This window comes from Telmatherina bonti (genome assembly GCF_933228915.1).
Source record: "Telmatherina bonti genome assembly, chromosome: 13".
NCBI classification, from domain to species: domain Eukaryota; kingdom Metazoa; phylum Chordata; class Actinopteri; order Atheriniformes; family Telmatherinidae; genus Telmatherina; species Telmatherina bonti.
In genome coordinates, this window is record NC_136611.1 from 6,551,194 (window position 1) to 6,576,421 (window position 25,228).

Below are 25,228 nucleotides of genomic sequence, written 5' to 3' on the forward strand. Positions count from 1 at the left end.
ATCCAAACTACGCGCGCAGTCATCCAACAACAGACATGCTGACACTAATTTCCCAGAAAAACTTCAGATATTTAGTAGTTTTATCTTCAGGATATTCATTATACTGACATAAACCATGTTATTAACTCGTCTTTTCCTCAGAAACAAACAACCGATCTTTTACACATTTACTTGATTTTAAACTCTGTCTTCTCACGTCAGACTCCGCTGCGCGTGCTGGGAACATCCTCCTGGAACATGGTTACTTAGTTTAGTTGGAAAAATACAGGTGAGATGCTGGATCAGGAGGAGGAGGAGGAGGGGGAGCAGTTTGACCTCCCATCGGAGGAGTGACGTTGACAGAAGGACGGTCCGGATGAACATGGCAAGCGCGCGCATAACGCGCAGAGCGGCGTACAAACTTCCCCCAGCAGTGGAAGTAGTCTTTTACTTTCATGCAGCCGCAGGGGAGACAAGAAGATCCAAAGAGCAGAGACACAGCGGTGAGGCATTTACTCCGGCTGCACCTTGGAGTTGGAGACACTGCAGGCAAAGTTGCACGGGCCCTTGCGCGCGCACGTGTGTGTGTGTGTGTGATAAGGCGACTTGATCGTAAATTACTGGGATATTTCTGGTTATTTACTGGCACAGGTGCATTTTCTTTTATTTTATGAAAGATTTTCAGTATTTCCTCTGACATGGCGCACGCGCCTCTTCACCTGAGTTGCGCGTTTTTTGCGCAGTTTGACTGTTTTGTTTTTTTTTTGTTTTTTTTTTGTTAATGCAGGTTATTTCTAGTTTTTTTTATTTTATTTTAATATATAAAAACAAACTTCTGCATCATCATACATGAAGCCAAAGCAGTTCGTTGAGCGCGAGCCTGCAGCTGATCACATTTGATTGACAGTTGTGTAAATTTTGAAACACGTCATGGATTGATCAACATTTTGATTTGGTGAAAGTGGATTCAAAGCATGCCTCTTCCTCTCCATGTGCTCAGGTGAAAGCATCATCATCAGCTACTGACTTGCAACTTGAGAAGATGAGTGGCAACAAGAAGTAAGTGAGCTCATCTGCTTTTTCTCTTCCTGCAGAGATAAACTGAACAAACAGAAGGACTTCTTCTGAAAACCAAATCAGAGGTTTTCAGTCTGATCTGATCTGAAATCAGACATAGCCGGGGTCTTTTTAAAGGTCGCTGCTTGACTTTATGTAAATGTTTAAATGTTGACTCATGACTTGGAATTGCTTGGTAAGAATTTCAGCTTCAGAGCAAAAGCAAAGAATATCTCAGATATAATTGTCCGTAAACCGGAGTGACCCTAAACACAATGTGGAACAGTCACAGCTGCCATTTAGCAGCGCTGCCTTGGGTTACACTTCATTTACTCAAGCTGCTTTAAAAGGCACCTGCTGATAAACCGTCTTACTGCAGTCAGTAGCTTCAGGTCTCACCTCATCGTTACAGCATTTCTGGTTGTGGGAAAATAAAAGAAGAGCGCTACAGATGCCCAAAACGCATGAAAAGGGAAGCAGAAACATGTTGGTTAATTGAATGAGACTAAAAAAACGCAATCAGAATGAGTGCTACAGCTTCTGTTTTCCCTGTTTGATGGTTTGACCTCCCAACAACAGAGACTTTACCATAAATCCCAGCGTGAATATCAGTTCACACAATCTATTGTGTCAGGAAACCTTAGAGCTGCAGAGAGCCGGGATCCCTTTGACATTTTACCTGCAATACATGGAGGAACTCGTCTTTACAAACCTAATCAGACAACAGAATTCTGCGTGTTTTATTCATGTAGCACAATGTGGTGGTTTAATGGGCTCTTCTCTTCAGGCAGACGAGGAATGTCGGCTATATGCAGGGAACTGTAGCTCCTACCACAACACACTGCTATGTTATCTGACAATAAGCTGCAAATGTACAATAATGAGTGCAAAACAACAGAGTGGAAGTTCTGATTGGATGTTTTAAGCTTGTTAGTTATTCAGCAATGTGCAATTTACTGAGAGTATTCTGATGAAAATGCATCCAGAAATGTTTCCTCTGTGCTTTAAAAAGCAGAAATGTTGCTTGAAACGACTCAACATTGCATTTGTAAGTCTGCTTCTGGTATTTGGAGTTGTAAATCTCTCTGCAGGAGGATTCGCACCGTGAATCAAACAGGAAATGCAACCAGATGGAGGGATGATCACAACAGGGCTGTGACGTCCTGCAGGGTTGTGGATATGTGGGTCTTCGTTCCATGAGGGATGAGACATTACCAGATGGGTTATGATCTCAGATGTTTTATATAAGAAATCTGACAACTTCAGGTGGTTTTCTTCCTCTTTTATCGCCTTATTTGGCTGATTTTAGTAATTTAGTAGCTGCAAGCAACAATCCTGAATGAAATATCAGCACCTACATAAGTTTTATTCTTCATCTTCTTCCTAAAATTGCTGCTTAGTTAGAACTCCATACGGATTATTAATGCATAATCATTTACTGCAGATTAAATCAGATTTCTTTACAGAACTTTTTCCGGATTAAAACTTAATCCAAACAGGTAAAACCTGCAAAAAAACAACAACAATAAGAACAAAAAAGGGATATTACTTCATATGGTTTTTGCATTCAGGCTCTGAAATGTAGAGATTTAATTTCAGGTTTTATTCTGATTCGTTCTGGCTAAAACAAAACAAACTGCAGTGTTTAGGGAGAGATAAACCCCGACTGGATGAAATGTGACCTTCTGCAGCTCAAAGGAAATGAAGGAGTAAAGATTTTTCTCATGAAACAATCAGGAAATGCAGGAAATGTTTTCATCCTGCGTTGTGTCGGGTTGGGTTGTCTGCTCTGCTCGGCTCGGCCTGTTATGTCCACACTGGTTCCAATAGGTGGCAATGGAGGAAGTGGGAAGCGGAGATTTGGGGAAGTTCAGGGATCCGCTGCAGTTTGCAGGAGTGGAAACTCGGTGAAACAGCCTCTGAGAAATCAGCATTTTCTCTTTAACTTTGTTTTTCTTCAGCATTGTGATCTTTTATTTGTGTGAAAACATGAAAAACAGCGTCTGACATGTAGTTCAGGGAGAACAAAGAGGGAAGGCTGAATGACTCAAACTGTCTCAAAAAGAGAAAATTAGAGTTTATTCAGCTTCAGCAGGTCGTCGTGGTTCTGCTTTTATAACATTTCCCTGCAGAGTGACGAAGTGGGCGAGGACGGAGCCTCGCCGCAGCTGGTTGAGGACAGTTCTGTCACTGACCTCTGACCCCTGAGCCACTTGGCCTGTGCTGTCTCATCATGTCTGACCCAGAATAGATCACATTCCCGCCAAAGTATTTACATATTTCATAACGAATCAATCTCTCCTCCAGAACGGAGGAAATATTCAGAATGAATTTCTTATTTGTGTAAAAACGATCCGTTTTCTGAAGGATCAGAAGGGCTGCTTTACGTCTAAGACTCGATCTGAAACACACTGACATTACAAAGACACATTCAGGTGTTTAAAAGGTGTTTTTCCCTGAATGTCTCCTCAGGAGGGAAGCTATGTAGATTTCCATTCATGTTTCTGTGCCCCCCCCCCCCCATCAGCCAACGTGCTGTAACACCATCAGCCTGACGGTGGAGTGTGTTTGTAGGGAAACGGCGTGAGCGGAGAGGCTCTTGGAGAGCGGCAGAGGCTCCGGCACGTCGGCCTGTTACGAGCTTCTCTGAGTGTGTTGTCACTTCAGTAAAGCCGGCGTAATCCTGTAAGGGCGGATGAGTAGACAGACATGTGATGCCCCACTTGTTTCTTAGGTGGCGGGGGGTGGAGAAGGGGGCTGGCAGGCATTACCAGCCAGATGGAGAGGCTTTGTAATGTGTGTGTGTGTGTGTGTGTGTGAGACTGATTAGACTCAGACTTAACTCAAACTTTTTCTGGTGCCTTTTATTCTCATTCATTGTCTGATGAAGAGAAGTTAGAGATCAGATCCAAAACTCTCAGAGTTCAGTTATCAGTCAGGCTTTTTTTGTTTGTTTTTTTTTCTTTTGGTGGCATGACAAGCACTGATCACTGTCCATCACGCTCAATTAGCAGACTTCCTGTCCTCTCCCTCACCCCCACTGCCAGATTAAAGCCGTTACACATACCTATCGCCTGCGTACTTAGACCTCCTCAAGGACGACACACATTCTCCCAGTTGGGGGTTGTTTACTCACCGAACGTTAGACCTTAAGGCTCCATCTCTGGGCTCTGCACTGATCGTTTAGGTTAGGTCAGTCAATGAGTCTTTAATGGGTGGACATGAGTGCCACCAGCAGCACCAGACTGAGCCCCAGTCCCAACTTACTGCAGGTGAACGAGCCAAAGCGCTATGGCTCCACGCTGTCGTTGGAGGAGAAGTGTGAACAGTCTTTCTTCCTCTTCTACTACTACAGGATGGAGGATGAGGCGGTGGTGGACCGGGGGGCGTCCTTACTCAAACACATTTGTGATGAAGAAGAGGTAGCAGGTAAGGTGATCTGACTTTTTATTTTATTATTTATTTTATTTTGTTTTGTATGATTTTATTTCATTTTATTTTGCATTTTATTTTGTTTTATTTTAACTTATTTTATTTTGTATTTTGTATTTTTATTTGTTTTAATTTGTTTTATTTTATCTTAATTTTGTTTTAATTTTTCTTATTTTATGTTGTTTTATTTTTTAATTTAATATAATTTTATTTAATTTGATTCAAGTCAGTATTTTATTTGTTTTTTTTAAAAATTATTCTTATTCTATAATACTATTATTTCGATATTTAGAAATGTTTGTTTTGTGATGAAGATGGCAAGATGATACAGACACAGGTGGCAGGAGGTATTTATTTGTGAGGTTGACATTTTTTGCCTCTAAAGATGTATTATTTAATGAAAAATAAAAATCTGGATCTTCATTTTGAGATTTTTAAAAGCTTTTTCCTGAACGGTTAAACTTTTCTGATTGTCTTTTCTGACATTTAGTTTTATTTTCCATACATTTTTAAAGACATGATTTCTAAGGAAAGTCATTTAAAAGCTTTTTAAAGACTTCCGGATTGGTTCACTTCCTTTACTGACGACCCACTGCTCACCTATTTAGCGAGCTGGCACGATAAAGATGTGGAACAGAGCGCATGTGATCCTGTGTTTACCTCACTAATCTGCAGAGAGACCTGCAGGACAACAACGGTAAAGAGGAAAAAACCTGCAGTGTTCTAGTTAATAACCTGCTGAAAGTAAAACTGACGTGTCGTTACAGAGTTCTCTCTGCACGTTGCAGCAGGAGCTTCATCATCTCCAGAAAAACTTTTAAAGATCTGTTCAGTTAAAATTCTGCTTTCTGATGAAGATCTTCATCGCTCTTCTTCTTCTCCTTCCCACGTGTCCCTTCTCAGTTGCAGAACGATTCAGTGTTTCATTAACTTATTTGTTTGTACTTTTCTGGTGATAAAAGTGGTCGTTTCCATGGTAACGAGGTTTCTGCAGTGATGACACGGGACAGGACGGCAGCAGTAGGCTGTTTGGTGACGGTCCAGCTGGTGAAACGCCGGCTGCCATCGAGACGCTTTTTACCGTCCAAGAACGACGTGTTTAGTTTACCGCCGTTGCTGTGTGATAAACATTTTGTTTTGCGGGTCACAAACGAAGAAGAAATCAGGTTTCAGATGCGCCTTGATGCATATCGTTGCATGAATTATTGTCTATTTAGTATTATAATATAATTATTATATCAATCTACTGTCTTTAAATTACTTAATAATTATTATTATCAAACCAAATAATGTTCACTTTAATTGTATTCAGTTTTTTATGCGTTTTTTTCTTTATATATGACTTTATTAGATATGTTTTTATGTAATTAAATAAATGCAGGATTTAAGGTGTTTATTCCTGAAGCTAAAAACAGACTGTGAGCTTATAAAAGTCTAAACATTTGTAAACTGCGCTATTTTAGTTTATATATTTAATATTTACACCAAATTGTTCAGAAGGAGCTAATTTTTTATGCGATTTCTCTTTTATTCCTGTACAGTGTGAATCTGTTTATATAAAGCAGTTACGTCAAGTGTTACAGTGAAAACAAAAGGAAGTATTTCTGTGCCTGCAGGTGCAGATAACGTTTAACTCGCTGCAGTTTTAGCATCTCCACGGGTTGCCGGTCCATGTTAGAATTTGTTTTAACATCCTCGTCCTCACTCGTTGAGCCGATACGGTCTTTCTCTTTTGAAATGTTTTATTTCTATAATTTCTACTGTAAAACACTGTTTTTTTATGAGAAAAGTGCTGTGTTTTTCCTTCCTCCCTTTAAGCTGCGTTGCTATGGCAACTGGAGTTTGCACATGGATGTCCGTCTTGTGAGACGTAAACGTCAGCTTGCCATGAACTCATCTCAGCCATGCCTGCATGAGGCCTTCTCTCGTTTTGGAGTTATTAACATTGTTGAAGTCGTCTTCTGTCAGATCAAGTCAGCTTTATTTGTATTGCACCGGTTCAGGACAAACTCTTTTCCAGGCACTTGCAGTCCAGCTTATTGTTGTCCAGTGTCCAAAATCGGTCCTTGAGGGCCGCTGTCCTGCAGGTTTTTGATGCGTCCCTGTTCCAACACCTGGTTTCCGTTAAATGGATCCAGCAGCCAATAAAGTTCTGCACAATGACGGATTCATTTGAGTCAGGTGTTTGAAGCAGGGACAGGAAAACCTGCAGGATTGTGGCCAGTTTTAGTCCAGTTTAAGTCCAGTTTTAATATTTCTGTTTGAATGAGAGCTGCACAGAGCGACGAGGCAGAGGCAAAACTCCCTTTTTACCAGGAAGGAAGAACCCGCTGCAGAACCAGAACCAGGGAGGACGACCATCTGCTTGGACTGGTTGGGGGTTTGGAGAGGTTAGGACAGAAGGAAAAGAGAAACGCAAGTCATGTGACGATCAGTGCGTTTACATGGGAGTTTTAATTCCTGTCTAATTCAGAATAAAAGTTAATTCTGCTTTAAACTGGTGAAAAACGACCATGTAAACATTTAATTCCTAAAGCTAATTTCTATTCAGAATTAAACTTAACTCCGATGTAAGTGGCTGGTTTATTTGCATTTTAATTCCGAACTATTTAATTCCTCTGTCATGTAAACCTTCATTCCGCTCTGAGTTAACTCCGGTCGTTCTGAGCATGCTCGTTACCTCGTCCTGTCCCGATGACGTGCCTTGTTTTACCTCCCGTGTTCGGTGGTCTATCTTTCCTCTCCTTCTCAGTTGCTGCAGAAAGTGAAGTAGTATGCTGGTGTTGAGCTGCTACTTCACATTTATAATAAAAATAGCGGCGAAACTGGTTCTTATTATGTAGTTTTTACAAGTTAGGACTGGAAAGACGAGAAGCAGGGAGCCAACTTTGTTTATTTCCAGTATATGTCGTACGTCATGTGTTCCTTCTGTCCAATCAGAACCCTTCCCAACCCGCCGCTCTGAAGAGGAATTAAGTCAGGACGTGTTTCATGTAAACCTTCATTTGGAATGATTATTTTCATGTAAACTCGTAGGAGAATACGTTAATTCCGAATGATTCATTTCCGAATTATTAATTCCAAATTAAAAAACACCATCTAAAGAGATGATTGAAAATCATCCGTAACTGTAAACTTTCTAGAAAGAAAAGTTTAAAGCCCAAACTTAAAGGTAAAGACGGCGTCTGCTTCCTGATCCCAAACTGGGAACTCATCCCACAGAAAGGGGTTTGATAAGAAGGTTCTGCCTCTGATTCTCCTTTTAGAAATCACAAGTAAAGTGGTTCTACTGGGAAAATATGGAATATTTACGATGCAGTGGAGCTGTGAAAAGCTTTATATGTGAGGAGAATCCTTCTCTGTCCAGTGAAGAGAAGCTAAACTGGAAATTGCTAATTGCTTTCAGAGCTTTCAGAACGAATCAGGAGTCGGTAATGGGAGCAGAGAAAGAGATGAGACGGCTCGTCTTGTCTCACACGGAGAAGGATAACTCAGTTTCAGTCCTTCCAGAACGTGTTTTCATCAACCTCTTCCAAACGAAATCATCGTAAGAAACTAAACAACAAAGAATGGAGATGATATTTTTTCTCTTTTATTTGTAAAAAGATTTCTGTCTCATCCATCCATCATCAATCCATTCATCCATCCATCCATTCATCCATCCATCTATTATCCATCCATCCATCATCAATCCATTCATCCATCTATTATCCATCCATCCATCCATCATCAATCCATTCATCCATCCATCCATTCATCCATCCATCTATTATCCATCCATCCATCATCAATCCATTCATCCATCCATCCATTCATCCATCCATCTATTATCCATCCATCCATCATCAATCCATTCATCCATCCATCTATTATCCATCCATCCATCATCAATCCATCCATCCATCCATCCATCCATCATCAATCCATTCATCCATCCATCCATTCATCCATCCATCTATTATCCATCCATCCATCATCAATCCATTCATCCATCCATCTATTATCCATCCATCCATTATCAATCCATTCATCCATCCATCTATTATCCATCCATCCATCATCAATCCATTCATCCATCCATCCATTCATCCATCCATCTATTATCCATCCATCCATCATCAGTCCATCCATCCATCCATCCATCCATCATCAATCCATTCACCATCCATCCAGCATCAATCCATTCATCCATCCATCCATTCATCCATCCATCTATTATCCATCCATCCATCATCAATCCATTCATCCATCCATCTATTATCCATCCATCCATCATCAATCCATTCATCCATCCATCCATTCATCCATCCATCTATTATCCATCCATCCATCATCAATCCATCCATCCATCCATCCATCATCAATCCATTCACCATCCATCCAGCATCAATCCATTCATCCATCCATCCATTCATCCATCCATCTTTTATCCATCCATTCATCATCAATCCATCCATCCATCCATCCATCATCAATCCATTCACCATCCATCCAGCATCAATCTATCATCCATCCATCCATTCATCAATCCATCCATCCATTCATCCATCCATCCATTCATCCATCATCATCAATCTATCATCCATCCATCCATCCATCCATCATCAATCTATCATCCATCCATCCATCCATCAATCCATCCATCCATCCATCCATCCATCCATTCATCCATCCATCATCAATCTATCATCCATCCATCCATCATCAATCCATTCACCATCCATCCATCATCAATCCATTCACCATCCATCCATCATCAATCCATTCACCATCCATCCATCATCAATCTATCAACCATCCATCCATCATCAATCTATCAACCATTCATCCATCCATCATCCATCCATCCATTCATCCATCCATCCATCCATCCATCATCAGTCTATCATCCATCCGTCTATTATCCATTCATCCATCATCAATCCATTCATCCATCCATCCATCCATAATCCATCTATCCATCCAATTCAACTTTATTTTCAATTCAACTTTATTTATACAGCGTCAAATCACGGCAATGCCATCTCAAGACGCTTTACAGACAGAGGGGAAAACATAATGAAGGCCAATTCATAACAGCCTATATAAGGAAACCAACAGATTGAGTTGAGTCCAACTCAATCTCCCATCCTGAGCAAGCACACTGGCGACAGTGGGAAGGAAAAAACTCCCTTTTAACAGGAAGGAAACCTCCGGCAGAACCCGGCTCAGGACAGGCAGCCGTCTGCCTCTGCTGTGTGGGGGGAAGAGGACAGAAAGACAACAGACAACAGGAACTGCTACTCCCGGCCAGGGAGACCTGCTGAGACAGGAGACATGCATGTTAATGATGCAACACTGTTATGGGGGGGGGGGGGGGGATAAAAGAAAGAGATAAAGAGAAAAAGAAAGAAGCTCAGTGTATCAGGAAATGTCCCTCAGCAGTCTAAACCTATAGCAGCATAACTAAGGGATGCTAACCATCCCTAGCTATAGGACTTATCAAAAAGATAAGTCTTCAGCCTAGTCTTAAAGGTGGGGAGGGTGTCTGCTTCCCTAACACTAACTGGGAGCTTATTCCATAAGAGAGGGGCCTGATAACCAAAGGCTCTGCCTCCTGCTCGGCTCTTTGAGACTCTAGGAACCACAAGTAAGCCTGCAGTCTGCAAACGAAGTACTCTACTTGGTATATAAGGAACAATGAGGTCTTTGATATATAGTGGTGCCTGGTTGTGGAGGGCTTTATATGTAAGGAGAAGGATTTTAAATTCTATTCTAGATTCAACAGGCAGCCAATGAAGAGAGGCTAAAACTGGAGAAATATGATCTCTCATGCTGGTTCTGGTCAGGACTCTGGCTGCAGAATTCTGGATCAGCTGAAGGCTTTTCAGGGCATATTTAGGACAGCCCAGTAATAGAGAGTTACAGTAATCTAGTCTCGAAGTAACAAAAGCGTGAACCAGTTTTTCTGCATCACTCCGAGACAGAATGTCCCTAATTTTGGCTATATTACGTAAATGAAAGAAGGCTGTTTTAGTAACCTGCTTAATATGTGGACCAAAGGACAGGTCAGGGTCAAATATTACTCCAAGGTTTCTCACTGTAACACTGGAAGCTAAAGTAATGCCATCCAGGTTCATTCCAAAACTGGAAAATTTAGCTCTGAGTTTTTCAGATCCAACAAGAATTACTTCAGTCTTATCTGAGTTTAAGAGGAGAAAATTTCTAGACATCCAAGTCTTTATGTCTATGAGACAATTTTGTAGCCTATTGGGCTGATTTGTTTCATCTGGTTTAAAGGATAAGTATAGTTGAGTATCATCTGCATAACAATGAAAGTTTATTCCATGCTGTCTAATAATTTTGCCTAAAGGGAGCATATATAGCGTGAAGAGTATTGGTCCAAGTACAGAACCTTGAGGAACTCCATGACTTACTGTAGTTTGGGAGGAGGACTTGTCATTTACATGAACAAACTGAAGTCTATCAGATAAATATGATTTAAACCAGCTTAACGCTGTACCTGTAATTCCGATCACCTGTTCTAGTCTTTGTAACAGAATGTTATGATCGACTGTATCAAATGCAGCACTAAGATCAAGCAAGATAAGTACGGACACAAGTCCTTTGTCTGAGGCCATAAGAAGGTCATTAGTAACTTTCACCAATGCCGTCTCAGTACTATGATGAGCTCTAAATCCTGACTGAAACTCCTCGCATAAATTATTTCTGCTCAGGTGGGCATGTAGCTGAGCTGAAACTATTTTCTCCAGAATTTTGGACATAAACGGGAGGTTAGATATAGGTCTATAATTTGCTATCACCTCTGGATCCAGAGATTGCTTTTTAAGTAAAGGCTTGATTACAGCAGTTTTAAATGATTGTGGTACATATCCTGTCACTAAAGACATATTGATAAGATTTAGTAGTGATGTATTAATTAAAGGGAAAATGTCCTTAAAGAGGCTCGTTGGGAGAGGGTCTAAGATACAGGTGGATGGTTTAGATGAAGCTATTATTTTAGTTAATTCAGAGGGTTGGACAGGACAGAAACTATTTAGACACAAGTCAGATCCTGGTTCTAAGGATGCTTCGGAGACCACAACAGGCTCAACTTTATAGGTAGAAGGAAGAGTATTGTGAATTTGATCTCTAATAGTGTCAATTTTATTCCTGAAAAAATACATGAAATCATCACAGCTAAGTGAGAAAGGAATACATGGCTCCACAGCGCTCCGGCTCCTAGTAAGCCTGGCTACAGTGCTGAAAAGAAACTGAGGGTTGTTTTTGTTTTCCTCTATCAATGATGAATAATAAGCTGTTCTTGCCGTACGTAAGGCTTTTTTTATATACAATTAAACTTTCTTTCCAGGTTAAGTGAGACTCCTCTAGTCCTGATGAACGCCATCTGATTTCCAAACGCCTTGATGCCTGTTTTAGAGCTCGAAGCTGGGAATTAAACCAGGGAGCCTTCATAATCTTACCTAATTTCTTCTTCTTCTTTAGGGGAGCAACATTATCCAAGGTTGTACGCATTGAAGCTGTTATAGTATCAGCATGTTGATCAATCTGAGCAGGAGTAAGGCTTAAAGGGGGACTCTCAGTCATGCTAACACATGGTAGATGTGAAAAAATTGATTCAATTGATTGTTTAAATTTTGTAATATTATTGTCTGATAAACATCTACTATAGTAGAATTTATTTTTGGTCAGTGAGTAATCAAATAAAGTGAATTCAAAGGTTAACAAGAAGTGATCGGACAAGACAGGGTTTTGAGGAAATACTTTGAGCTTATCAGTCTCAATACCATATGTTAGAACAAGATCAAGAGTGTGACCATGAGAGTGAGTGGCTCCATTGACATTTTGTGAAAACCCAATTGAGTTTAGAATAGAGCTAAAGGAAATGTTTAAACTATCATTTTCATCGTCAACATGAATATTAAAATCACCTAGTACAATGACCTTATCAGTAGTCAGCACTAACTCAGACAAGAGATCAGAGAATTCGGTCAGAAACTCGGAGTAAGGTCCAGGTGGGCGATACACTAATGCTAAAAGGAGCGGTTTCTCTGAATTCCATTTTGGATGAGATAAATTTAATGTCAGGAATTCAAAGGATTTATAGTTAGTTTTGTGCTTAGGATTAATTAAAAATTCTGACTTAAAAATAGCTGCAACACCTCCTCCTCTGCCTGTAGTTCTAGGAATGTGAAAGTTTAAATAGTTAGCTGGCGTAGCTTCATTAATACTAACATAATCCTCTTGCTGTAAGCAGGTTTCCATAAGACAGAATAAATCAATGTGGTGATCACCTATCAAGTCATTGACTAATAAAGACTTATTTGGGAGGGATCTAATATTCAGTAGGCCACACTTTATTGTCTTATTTTCAGATTTTATTAGATCCATTGTTTTTATTTTTATGAGGTTTTCACGATTAACCCCAGAAGTGTTTTTGTGTTGTTTAATTCTTACTGCTGGGAAGTTGTATAAGGTCGGAATGGGGTTTTGGGTGGGCGGCGGCAGGCGGGAAGCTGCAGAAAAGTGTGTAGGACTACAATTCTGCCTCCTGGTCCCAACCCTGAGTTGTCAATTTAGCTGACTAATAAAAGAGTCCATATTGCTAGATAAGAGAGCGGCTCCATCCAACGTGGGATGGATGCCATCTCTCCTAATAAGACCAGGCTTTCCCCAAAAAGCGCTCCAATTATCTATAAAATCCACGTTGTTATCGGGACACCACCTAGACAACCAGCGGTTGAAGGATGACATGCGGCTAAACATGTCATCGCTGATTAAATTTGGCAAGGGACCAGAGAAAACTACGGAGTCCGACATGCTCTTGGCAAAGTTACACACCGAAGCAACATTAATTTTAGTGACCTCCGATTGGCGTAACCGGGTGTCGTTACCGCCGACGTGAATTACAATCTTACGGTATTTACGTTTAGCCTTAGCCAGCAGTTTCAAATACGATTCGACGTCGCCCGCTCTGGCCCCAGGAATGCATTTGACTATGGTCCCCGGTGTCTCTAGAGCCACGTTTCTGACTATGGAACTACCTATAATCAGGGTTTCTGCCTCAGCGGGTGTGTCACCGAGCGGGGAAAATCTGTTAGAAACGTGAACAGGTCGGTGGTGGCCAGTGGGTTTTGGTTTGGGGCTACGCTTCCGCCTGACCGTCGTCCAGCCTGCCTCGGCTCCCGGCTGCGCGGGAACTGCTGAGGGACGGCTCGGGATTGCTGCCCTGGCTGGTAGCTCCGCACTGGCTAATGGGGGCTTGCTGACTAACTGCTTCCCTAACTGAGTGCGGAGCTGGGCTTCTTAACTCACAGAGCCTCGCCTCCAAAGCTGCCAAGCTGCTACACTTAATACACCTACCGTTATCACTAAAGGAGGCGGAGGAGTAGCTAAACATCAGACACACCGAGCAAGAAAAGGCAGGGGACCGGGGTGTGGGAAGAGAGCTAGCAGCCATGCTAAAACTGAGTGCTTGAGCTGTTTAAGTCAGTAAACAGAAAGCCAAAGATCCCAAAAATAAATGCAATATATAGAACAGTGGTTTGGGAAGATATTGTGCGCCAAAGTGAGTGGTTGGTTAACAATAGATAGAAGTTAGAAAGAAGTTAAAGGAGCCAACGGCTCGTAGCAATCCGCAGTGACACACGCTAGGGAAACAGGAAATGACACAATACGTTACCGCAACGTCAGCGCGTCCATCCATCCATTCATCCATCCATCCATCATCAATCTATCATCCATCCATCCATCCATTCATCAATCCATCCATCCATCCATCCATAATCCATCCATCATCAATCTATCATCCATCCATCTATTATCCATCCATCCATCATCAATCCATTCAACATCTATTCATCCATTCATCCATCCATCCATCCATCCATCCATCATCCCTCCACCTATTATCCATCCATCCATCCTTACTTGACATGAACTGGTGATGTATAAATGCATCTATGACACTTTTTGCGATACTTTTATGTCGACTCATCTGGAAAAACCATCTCATGAGAGCGTAGAAACTTAGTAATGTTTAAAAGGTGTTTCCAGATTTTTATTGCCATATTTAGGTTTTTACACATTCACATTGGGTCATGGAAACGCAGACAGTTCAAGTGCTCACGGTAGTTTTAACCACTTTTTAATCATTTTTAGTTAGATTTTTTTTTTTTCATTGTAAACTGCTGACATGAGGAGAAATCAGATCACATGAAATAACGACACTCTGGTTTTGTAACAGTCTGAGTAATTCCTGTCTTTCTTTCAAGGCACATCCGGTTCAGAAAGGCATTATTTGTTCCTGTAAAGCAGCCGTACAGTCGGTGGACATGTGTCTCTTCTGATTTAACTGTATCTGTTAAAGGCCTTTCAGCCATTAGCATGCAGCTGGTGCAGCGTGGCGCGTTGCCATCCTCCCCTCTGGTTTCAGCCGTTGTTTCTAAGGGAACTGGCGGTAGCGTTGCCTCTCCTCAGAAATCTACTGAACTAAACAAACCTCCCCGAAAACACAAGGATTTCACCGCATTCAGAGCAGGCAGCTCCAAAAGAACGTCGTCTTCCATCCCCTAAAAAAAGAACAGGAAGTAGTTTCACAAAGCTGCTCTGGCAGGGTGCAAATCTTCCTTTCCAGTCCCTTGACTCAACTATTTTTCATTCCTTCTCTTTCATCACTCTCCTTTATTCTCTCTCCCATTTTTTTTCATGTTCTCCTCTTTATTTTATGTTTGTTAGCTCTTCCTGCTGCTGTCCCTGTTCTTTCTATTATCGTTACAGTCAGGCATCTTTTTGTTGGCTTTTCCAATAAACCTGCTTGTTATCTTGTAAATTTTTTATTTTTTTTGACCCACTTTGCTCGTAATAAACTACACAACCTGCAGCAGTGATGATCCAAGTAATGCACAAACCCACTGGAAACTAGCGTTTCCATAGATACCAGTAAAACAGCAAACATACAGAGATTTATGCAGAGATGTGCAAAAGTGTTCAAGGAAATATATTAAGCAAAAACAGAATTTGTACATTTTTAATGAGCTTTTCAGTGAATATTTGGTCTAGGCTCTTTAATACTGGCTAAATCTTTCCTAAGTAGTCTTCAGGAGTAGTTCTCCAGGCTTCTTGAAGGACTTTGCAAAACTGTTTTTGTTCCATTGTCTGTCAAGATGATCCCCTTCAATAAAGCTGAAGTTTGGGCTCTTGGGAGGATCCATCAGTCTAGGTCTTGTGGCATTTGGCATACCTCAGCCCGCCCCCCCCCCCCCCCCCCCCCCCTTTCATGGAGACCATTTCTGATGAGTGGACAGTGAGGTTCAGCTGCGTCTCATGTCATCTTCACATGCTGTTCAGATGCTTTCTCTCTTGGTATTTTCTTTAGGAATCAAATAGTTGCTTCACTAATAAAGTGTCTATCAAACAGTTTTTTTTTTTGCTTTAGATGTGACTGAAGAAATGACATCATTCTGACAGGCTGCTTGTAACAAAGTGAAGATCCAGTTTAGAGTCGGTTCTTTGCTTTAGTCTGTTGTGTGTTGACATAACACCAGTTCATCCTTTAAGCTTAGAGTCTATTTATGCTTGACTGATTCATAGGTCAGTGTGAAGTGGCTCACCCAAGAAAAAGATTCCTCTGAAGACGAAATGGACTGAAAAAGCAACAGAAAAAAGTAATGAAGCGTATAAAAGTTGCTTTGTATTGGATTTCAAATTAAAATTTAGTGGAACCAGTGTTACCAGTCTATACTGGTAACAGTGTAGGCATAAGACATTTCAATCAACTAAACTTTACCAGTAAAACAAAGGAAAGTGCTGCATTTACAGACTAATATCTGCAATTTCACGTTTTTGTGGTGAAAGAATTCCTACATTTAAATTACTGACATCTAATAATCTACATCAGTGTTTTTCAACCCCTGTGCCGTGGCTCACCAGTGTGCCCTGAGAAATTATCCAATTTTACCTGATTGGTCTAAAAAGCAGCTCTGGGTTCCTCCAAACAGGCCCCAGTGAAAGATAATAAAATGTCTTCTTCTTGTGTTTATCTGATTTCTATTCAAGAGGCTTTGACAAGATGGACTTTATAATAATAATATGGACTTTTAAATAATAATAATAAAAAAACCATTTTGGTTTGTGATGTGCCTTGTGAGTTTTCAAAGAAAAAAAAAGTGCCTTGGCTCAAAAAAGGTTGAAAAACACTGCTCTACATCATAAAAAAACTTATTTAAAATTCCTCTTTTGGAAAAGATGAAACCTGTCCTGCAAGATAGATGTTTCTCGCTTCAGCACACCTGAAACCAGTAAACCTGCATGAGCAGAACTTGACAACAAGCTGCTGAGGAGCGACATTTGATTAGAATTAGGCGTGTTGGAGCATCTAAAACTGCACTCTGCCTGTGAGAGTTTCTTACTTTAACATGAAGGAGATGTTTGAGAATCAGTGAATTTAGTGCACAGCAAAAACTGCAAAAAAAAGCCTTAAAAACCAAGAAAAAAATATACAAAAATTAGGTTAATGTTGCTTAAAATAAGATAAATTATCTGCCAACAGAAGAAGAATATTTGGAATGCTCTGTCATAAAAAACTAAGAATTTACTTACCTTTAAAAAAAAAAAAAAAGCATTTGTGTACTCAGTTTAAGATTTTTAATCTTAGATTTCAGTTTTTGCAGTGTGGCCTTTAGGAATAACAAACCCAGCTGGATGGACTTGGAAAAGTGACCCACACCTCTTTCAGATTAGACCTTTCATCATCTTGTTGTGTTAGACGGAGATGTTCAGCCGCTTTCTGACTGAACTTGCATGAACTCCGAGCTTGTTTCAGTTTCTTCGAGGGATTGCATCCAGGTTGGAGCTGCAGCTTCGGCAGAAGACGCTGGTCTGGCTTCAGCAGTGCATAGCTGACCTTTTTTCATGTTGTCTCATTAACACGGGACAGGTGCCGTCTTTGTTGAACCAAAAGCGTGCTGAGCTGCAGCTCAGGTGTGGATAATGCTGGCTCTGTCTCCAACTATTTCTTTCTCCCTCCATTTCTTCTTGCCTCCCTGTATTTATTCACCACGTGCATCTGGCCCCGACGGCGGGTTTTATTCTCCCTCATATGAGATGCTTTAAACCTTTCTGGATCTTCCTCGTCTTTGATGCTCAGTGTTTCCTTGTTGTGGTGAGAAGCTGGTGTCAGTGAATTTAGATGAACCCTTTAAAAGGAGAAAAAACCCAAAACGCATCAGAACAAGGCATTGTGGTTGGGCTGAATAATGAAAGTTGTTGTGTTTGCAGAGAGATCATTGTTTGTTGTGTTGAGGGGGTTCAACCGCTTCCTGTGGGTCACAGTGCTTGGCTCAGCTTTACCCGACCTGATCTGAAAGGAGACATTTGACTCTCATCCAGCCTTTTGTTCCACCAGCACGAGAGGATTTAATCATTTTCATCATTATATAAAACACTGGAATACTTTGCAAACTGTTGTCTACGGCCCAGTTTCACCTTTTGCTGCGAACTTTGATCCCGAATCAGCTGACAGACCACACACGTACGAGAAGGGAACCATTTATTTGTGTCCCAGTACAAGTCTAATGGTTTAAAACTGGGTCAAAAGCATTTAAAGTTATTTGTTTATTGATTCAGAGGTTCTGATCATTCAGAGCTGATTTAACCTTTTACATCCTGAGACCCCCAGTTGTTCCAAATGGGAGACCTCTCCTGAAATGTTGCACTAAAGCCTCTTTAATTGGTCTCTTTTTCACATTATCAGAGATGATCTTAACATTTTGCATCATGATGTGATAGAAGTTCAGAGCTACAGCGGCATAATGCAAATCCTGAAAGGTTTTATATTCATTCATCATCATTAATACATAATGTTGTGCTCATATGTATTCATCCCCTTTCTTTAAAGAAAAGGCTGAATTTACAACAAATAACATTCACTCAAATAACTGGAGACTTAAAAAAGAAGCAATAACTAAAAATTTGCATAAATATAATTTAGCAATATAAGACACTGTTTTTTTTTATTTAATTGAGTTGAAGAAAGGAAAAAACAAAGAAACAAATGTGTCCTGGACAAATTAGAGACTTTTCTGTTGAACAGTGGGACAAAATACCTGTCAACAGGTGCAGAAGTCTGACTGAGAGGAACAGAAAACACCTGACTGGAGCGGAAACATTAAAGGATTGTTCAACTAAATATTACTTTATGACAGATGTAACATGTAATAAATTATCTGATTTGTTTGCTTTAAAAAAAAATATTTCAATTGAACCAGAATTAGAAAATAATGATTTTCATAAAATTTTTATTTATTACTTTAGTCAATTTCAGCTTATTTTACATGCAGCTGTTTTTTTCCTTCTTTAATGAAAGGATATGAATGAATATGAGCACAACTGTATACTAATTTTTAGATATTGTAACAGATATCATCAGTGATCCCTTTAATATGACCAGAAAATAGTTAAATAGACGTGGCTGCAGAGAAACGTGGTACTCAAGGGGTTAAAAATTCTTGATAATCAGGTAAAAGATGGTCTTATCTTTTTAAATAAATCCATGCAACGTAAATTCAGACTTGACTGCATAATTAAACAGAAGCAGTGAGACGATGATAACATTGAATTTACGTTTTGAATGTTTGATATCAAAATGTGTTTAATGTAGCGTGAGGTGCTTTATTTAATCCATGTCTTCTGTGTCTGTATAATCATTCAAAACTGATAAATTACAATTTTATTTACTGTTTTAATTGAATATTTCTTTTAATTATTTCAGGTTTTTATTAGTTTAATGGATTAAATTGATTAAATTAATATTTCTCCTCTGGCTGAAAGTGAATTAAAGTGATAACCAACAAAAAGATGCTGTTGGAAACAAAGATCCATTTAAACTATTTCTAGCTTTAATTTTTTTTTGTTTTATTTGTAATAAAAAGTCAGCTTTCTGTCAATGCTAACTGACTTTCTTCAGGCCTCTAGTGAACTTCTATGGAAGTTATCTTGCCATCACGCTGCTGTTTCGCTCCCTTCTGGATGGGATTTACCTCTAGACCCTGTTTGGGCCTCTCTAACAATGAAATGTAATTTTATTTTTTATATAATAATGAACTTGACTAGATATTATAAATCAAACTCCAACACTTACAAGACAAACCTTCTGCAGATTTGCTTCTTTTCCTCCAGAGTTTTAATTTCGTCTTCTTCCTAACAAACTTTATTTAGCAGTGTTGTAGCCATTTTTCTTTATTTAATCTTCAGTTATCATAGCTTTGTGATATTTTATGTTTAAATGTTGAAGTTCTGTGTTGCAGGAAAATGACTGGTAACGTGCAGGTTGCTAAATTTTGTTTGGCTGTCAGACTCGGTCTATAATAAACAAAAGAAAAGAAGATCAGAACCACTGGATCTTGGAGCAACATGCTTTTAATTTTGTTTGTAGAAAGGTCTGGATTCAAGTTTCTTTGTGTAATTTTTTTTTTTTTTAATCATTAAAACGACCAAAAGAAGAACTGGTTTCTGGACTTTTGCTTCCCGTGTGTTCAGTATAAAAGAACCCTGAGGTCCACAGCTAACGGGTCAGCCCTGCTGCACCCACAAGCTGGGACAAGGGTTCTCAAAGTAGGGTGTGGGGCCTCCATAAGGGTCGCAAAATAATTTCAGGTGGTCACCAGATAATTGCAAAGAAATATAAAGCCTATATTTCTCAAACAATTTATGGATTATTTATCCAGTTCTGTCAAAATAAACCATTAATGCAGATAAATCTGTGAAATTAGCATCTTAAATATTTAACAGATTAATGCATAAATAACCAAGTTATTAAATGTGTCTTTAAAAACTTGATTTGGCCTCATCTGGGTCAGAAAAGCTGATTCTGGGCCTGTAGGTGGTTTGTCACCGCGGTGAACTGAATCCACCAAAACCCACTTTATCCTCTTTAATGATGAAAAAAATCACAATTATGAAGTAGTAAGCTCTCTGAACTACTCTAAACTATGCAGAATATATATTTTGTACTACATAAAAGAAGCTTAATAAAGGAGTAACATTAAAACCACCCTATGTGCATAATTTCCACCACACTTTACGTGTACAGGATGCTGCCCGTTGTCACACTACTCATCACTCAGCCGTTGTGTGGAGGTCGGGGCAGCTAACACCAACGGGTTGTCTTGGGGGTCGGGGCTGAAAATGTTTGGGGCTACAACCATCGTTCACGTTCATGGTGTCCTTACAGTTAAATGCTGCTCTTTCTTCGGCACATTTTGATGCTCATTTATTCATTTATTCATTTTCCGAAGCGAAGAGTCCGATGAAGGGTCGCGGAGAAGCTGGAGTCTATCCCAGCTATCATTGGGTGAGAGGAAAGGCACACCCTGGACAGCTCGCCGTCCCGTCACGGCGCATTTTCATACACAGATGTCTCAATTAAAAAAAAAACAAACTCTAATCTGGTGAAGTGGGATCGTCTCGTCCAGTCACCACTGTGGTACCAGTTTGGTGGCAGGATTTCTCAGGTTCATCAGGGTGTCCTTGACCTTCCTTGTCAGACCCAGGATGATCCCTAGAGAAGAGTGCTGCACTAGTTTAAGACCGTAGGAAAACATCCGTCCACTTTAGGCCGTTTGACCTTCCAGCAGGATGACACTCAGCATGGAGGTAAAATGGTCAAGGAATGGTTTACAGAAAACAACACCATGCTTTAGAAGCAAGAAGCAGAATTTGTTTGGAAAATAAAGCTATTTTCCCTCAGAGATGGATAATGATCCAAAACCCCAGTGGAAACCAGTAAAAGGCTTTCATTTGCAGATATTAGGCCTGTTTGGCTTCTACAATGCCTGACTAGGATGCAGTTTATGCAGGAAGTTTATGAATAAACATGAGACTTTTGATAAAAATGTGAAAAGACGGGATAAAAATCATGATCTGTAAAATAAAAATCCTAAAAATTAATATGTTTCCTTAGTATAATCTCCCTGGGATGGACTGGCGACCTGTCCAGGGTGCACCCTGCCTCAGAGCCGGGCGATTAATCGGATTTTAATCTCAATTACGATCTGGGTTTTCAACGATGATAAAAGTAAAAGGGTGTGATTATTTTTCTCTTTGCAGTTTCCTCTCCTGCTGTCTTCAGCTGCTAATCGAGCGTCTCTGGCGTTGCAGCGCTGTGCTGTAAACTCCTCCCACAGCCGCTTTGCTTTCATTCAGACACTGTTGCCAACTTGGAGACTTTCTCACTAAATCTGGAGGCTTTTTTGTTAAAAGCGACAAATCTAGCAGCTTTTACTGGAGTTATTAGAGACTTTTCTGGTGTTTTGGCGACTGATTTGAAGGCACATATTGTTCTGCAGTTACTGTAAGGAAGGAGCAGCGGGAGCCTCTCCCGTCCTAAAGCACTCCCAGGCGGCCAGTCTCAGTCGGCTCCGGCTGCAGGTCAATGTAGAATAACTGCAGTAGGTTGTGGAAGTTCACCTAAACATAGTTTATACCATTGTCAGTGACAACTGGCTGCATTATTTTCCTAAACATAGTTCGACGAGTTAAACACTGTAATATCCCTCCGTTACGGGGCGTTACCATAGCAACGCATTAACCAGCTGGTTCAGATCAGCCGTCTTTTAACAGGTGAATGAGAGAAACGCGCTGCAGCCTGACAGCGGTTGTTTGGTATAAAACGTACATCCAGGCCAACGTAAAATAGTTCCTATAGAAGCGGTAAAAGCGGATTAAACAACTCGGAACCGTACATTAGACTGTTATAATGCACGACACGGAGTCTAGAACACCACGACGCGCAGCGTTGTTTAAAAATACTGGATAATTGTGTTAAATAATCGAGATCTCAATTTCAGTCAGAATAATCATGATTATAATTTTTGTCATAATGGAGCAGCCCCACCCTGCCTCTGGGACAGACTCCAGCTTCTCTGCAACGCTGAGTTGGAACAAGTTAGGAAAATGGACGGATGGATGATATAATCTCCCTAAAATGGGGATCTCAGACTCACATCTTTAATTTGCCATCAGAATCAGATTTATTGTCACTGCACCGGCGAAGTGACCAGAACAGTGCAGATGTTAAGCTGTTGGAGCCATTTGATTCGAATGAGGTGTCTTGGAGCGGGAAACATCTAAAACCTGCAGGACAGTGAGTCCTGAGAATCATCCTGTCCTGAACTACGATGCCTCGTTTCTGATATTTACACATTTCCACTTGATATCCATCCTCCATCTCGGCAGTATGAACAGTCTGGTTGTCTGTGATGCTCAGGCACCCGACCGTGCAACAAAGCGCCGTGTTCCGTTGCTGTTATGTCAACACGTATGGGAGGCATGTGCTCGTGCAGACAGACGTGGCGTCTTCGCTGTTACGTGATACTTCTTTTTCTGTCCCATGTATTTGTTTTGACAGCGTACTGCGACCTCTGCTACGCCGTCTCCGGTCTGTTGTGGGCCGCGTTGATTCTTGAAATGAGCTGAGAAGTGGTCACGCGTAGGTCGGGGTTGTGCAGCCCGTACCGCTCCTGTTGACGTTCCTAATGATGCATCATGGTCATTTTCAGGAAGTCAGCTGTGAAGCTCACCGGTTGCGTCATCGTTGTCATGACGTCATGTGTCAGAGTTCATCTCCCCCTTTTGTTTTTTTCCCCTTTTGCAGGTCACCACACCATCTACATCGGCGTGCGTGTGCCCAAGAGCTCTCGGCGTCGGAGGCGTCACCGCCGGAGAACCAGCCAGAAGGACAGAAAGGAGAGGTTGACGGAGAACGTCTCTGACAAGTCGGACACAGAAAACAACGATGAGGCCAGCAACAGCATCCTCAAACCTCTCAGTAAGTTCTGATGGACTCACTGTCAAGGCCGATTAGGTTTCATGTCCGTCCTCGCTGAAGGCGGCTCTCTGTATCCAGAAAAAGCCCCTGTAACTCTCCGTGACCCTCCCCCCTACAAAGTTGCTGAGTCCACTCTGTGGCCAGAAATAGTTTCTGAGTGACAAGTTTGTTTCAGCAGAGCAGAGTGAGTTTTCATCGGCAGTAAAGCCACAGTGGAGCGGAGAGGAGTCTGTTGTTAGGTCTTCGTGCTGGGTTCAGTCTGTATGTGGAGGATGCACAGAAGGTTTTCAGGAAAACTAGAAGAAGCAGCAGAAATGGAAGCTTAAACAAGGTGTAGAAGAGACTTGGCGTGTGAAGAGGAGAGTTATGTTTTATTTAAACTTATTTTAGATGTCCAGTGATTTTTATTTGTCATGTTAAGTGATGGTGGTGTGCAGGTGAGCTGTGGTTCATGGAGCTCTGCAAGTGAGTCAGACTGACACCGCAGCAGCTTGTTGGTAATCACTCTGTCTGTCTGTCTGTCTTCATCCACTGTCGTTTACAAGTGACGTCTGACTCGAGTGCTCTGGCTTTTCCGGTTTCACTCCAGGACGTGGAGCGTGACAATCTGACGTGGTACAAAGCATGTTTACGGCAGCAAATTGCTCCTGTTGACACATCTGGTTGCAGCATTTGCTGCTAAAAGTTGTTAAATCCATGTCCGACTCTTTAAAAGGAAAAGCATGAATAAGATTCAACAAGATGATATAATAAGATTTTTTTTACTTCTGCATCAAAACATAAGCCCCCTTGGAATTTATTTTATTTATTTTAATTTTAATTTTAATTTTGATTTTGATTTTGATTTTGATTTTAAATTTAATTTAATTTAATTTGTTTTTATTTATATTTTTATTTATATTTTATTTTATTTTATTCTTATTTGATAGGGAGAAGTAGGCTCCATGAATGATGGCACATACTGCAGCATTTTAGCCAAGGCTAATTTTCAATGCCCGTCCCTAGTTGGGCTTTGACACAATAAGAAAGAATACACTTAAAACTAATTAAAAGTTACACATATGTGCCTTTTATATACAAAATACAAATACATATATATACATCAAAATGTAAAATGAAGTAAAATGCATTCAAGGCTGTCAATAAAATTCAGTCTGAATTAAGAGCATTCTCAAGACATTTAATCAAAACTACGGTTTTCCACCCACACAGAAAAATTACAGGACTAAAAGTGAGTGCAGACCTGATTTATCTTTATTCCGTTCTTAAGTCTGGAAGTAAACTTGTTAAAATAGATTTCCTCTGTGCAACGTTCTGACGTTGTTGAGGCCTTTTCAAGCAGAAGCAGCAGAAGAAAAATTCATGAAACCAAAAAAAAAAAAAGCTTCTGGATGAACCAGGTGCTGCTCAGTACGAGGCTGGATGTATTGTTTACCGTGGCTAATCGGATCGACTGCAGCGATACCAGTTAGAGAAGAGAGTTCCAGATAAAACTACAGGTGTAAAACACAAAGTCGGTTTACTAAATCACATCAGTTTCAATATATGAACTGAATAAAAAAACCCAACTATATTTATCCTGATGGGGGAAATTAAAAGTATCTGTCACAGCAAGTATCTTCACAGCAGTGTCATGTCAGGACGCTTTACAGACACGTCACTTCAAGCCAATTCATAATCAATAGCCTGGCTGAGAGAGAAACCAGCTGATTGTGTCAAACCACGATGCATCTGTCTGTCTGTCTGTCTGGTAGAAGATCAGAAACTTTATTAATCCTGGAGGAAAGTTTTGATGTCGACTCCTCATGGACACCATAAAATCGTTCAATAAATCTAATAAAATATGACAAAACTGTTGCTAAAATCAATAATTTAAAACACGCCTCTATAAGGCAGACTGATTATAAACAATTATTATGTTTTATTTTAATCCAT

At 40.4% G+C, this 25,228-nt stretch overlaps 1 protein-coding gene across 1 annotated transcript in view; it reads left to right on the forward strand.

Moving 5' to 3' along the window:
• Positions 1-356: 356 nt before the first annotated feature.
• The window catches only part of slc4a4a (solute carrier family 4 member 4a), a gene marked incomplete at its 3' end in the record, with an annotated part of 88,075 nt that continues 63,203 nt past the window's right edge, over positions 357-25,228 (forward strand). Inside the window, exons 1-4 of the mRNA XM_079250776.1 lie at positions 357-482; positions 980-1,038; positions 4,391-4,464; positions 23,120-23,293. Of these exons, the coding sequence (XP_079106902.1) occupies positions 435-482; positions 980-1,038; positions 4,391-4,464; positions 23,120-23,293 (355 nt within the window). The 5' untranslated portion in view covers positions 357-434. The remainder of the gene's footprint in view (positions 483-979; positions 1,039-4,390; positions 4,465-23,119; positions 23,294-25,228) is intronic.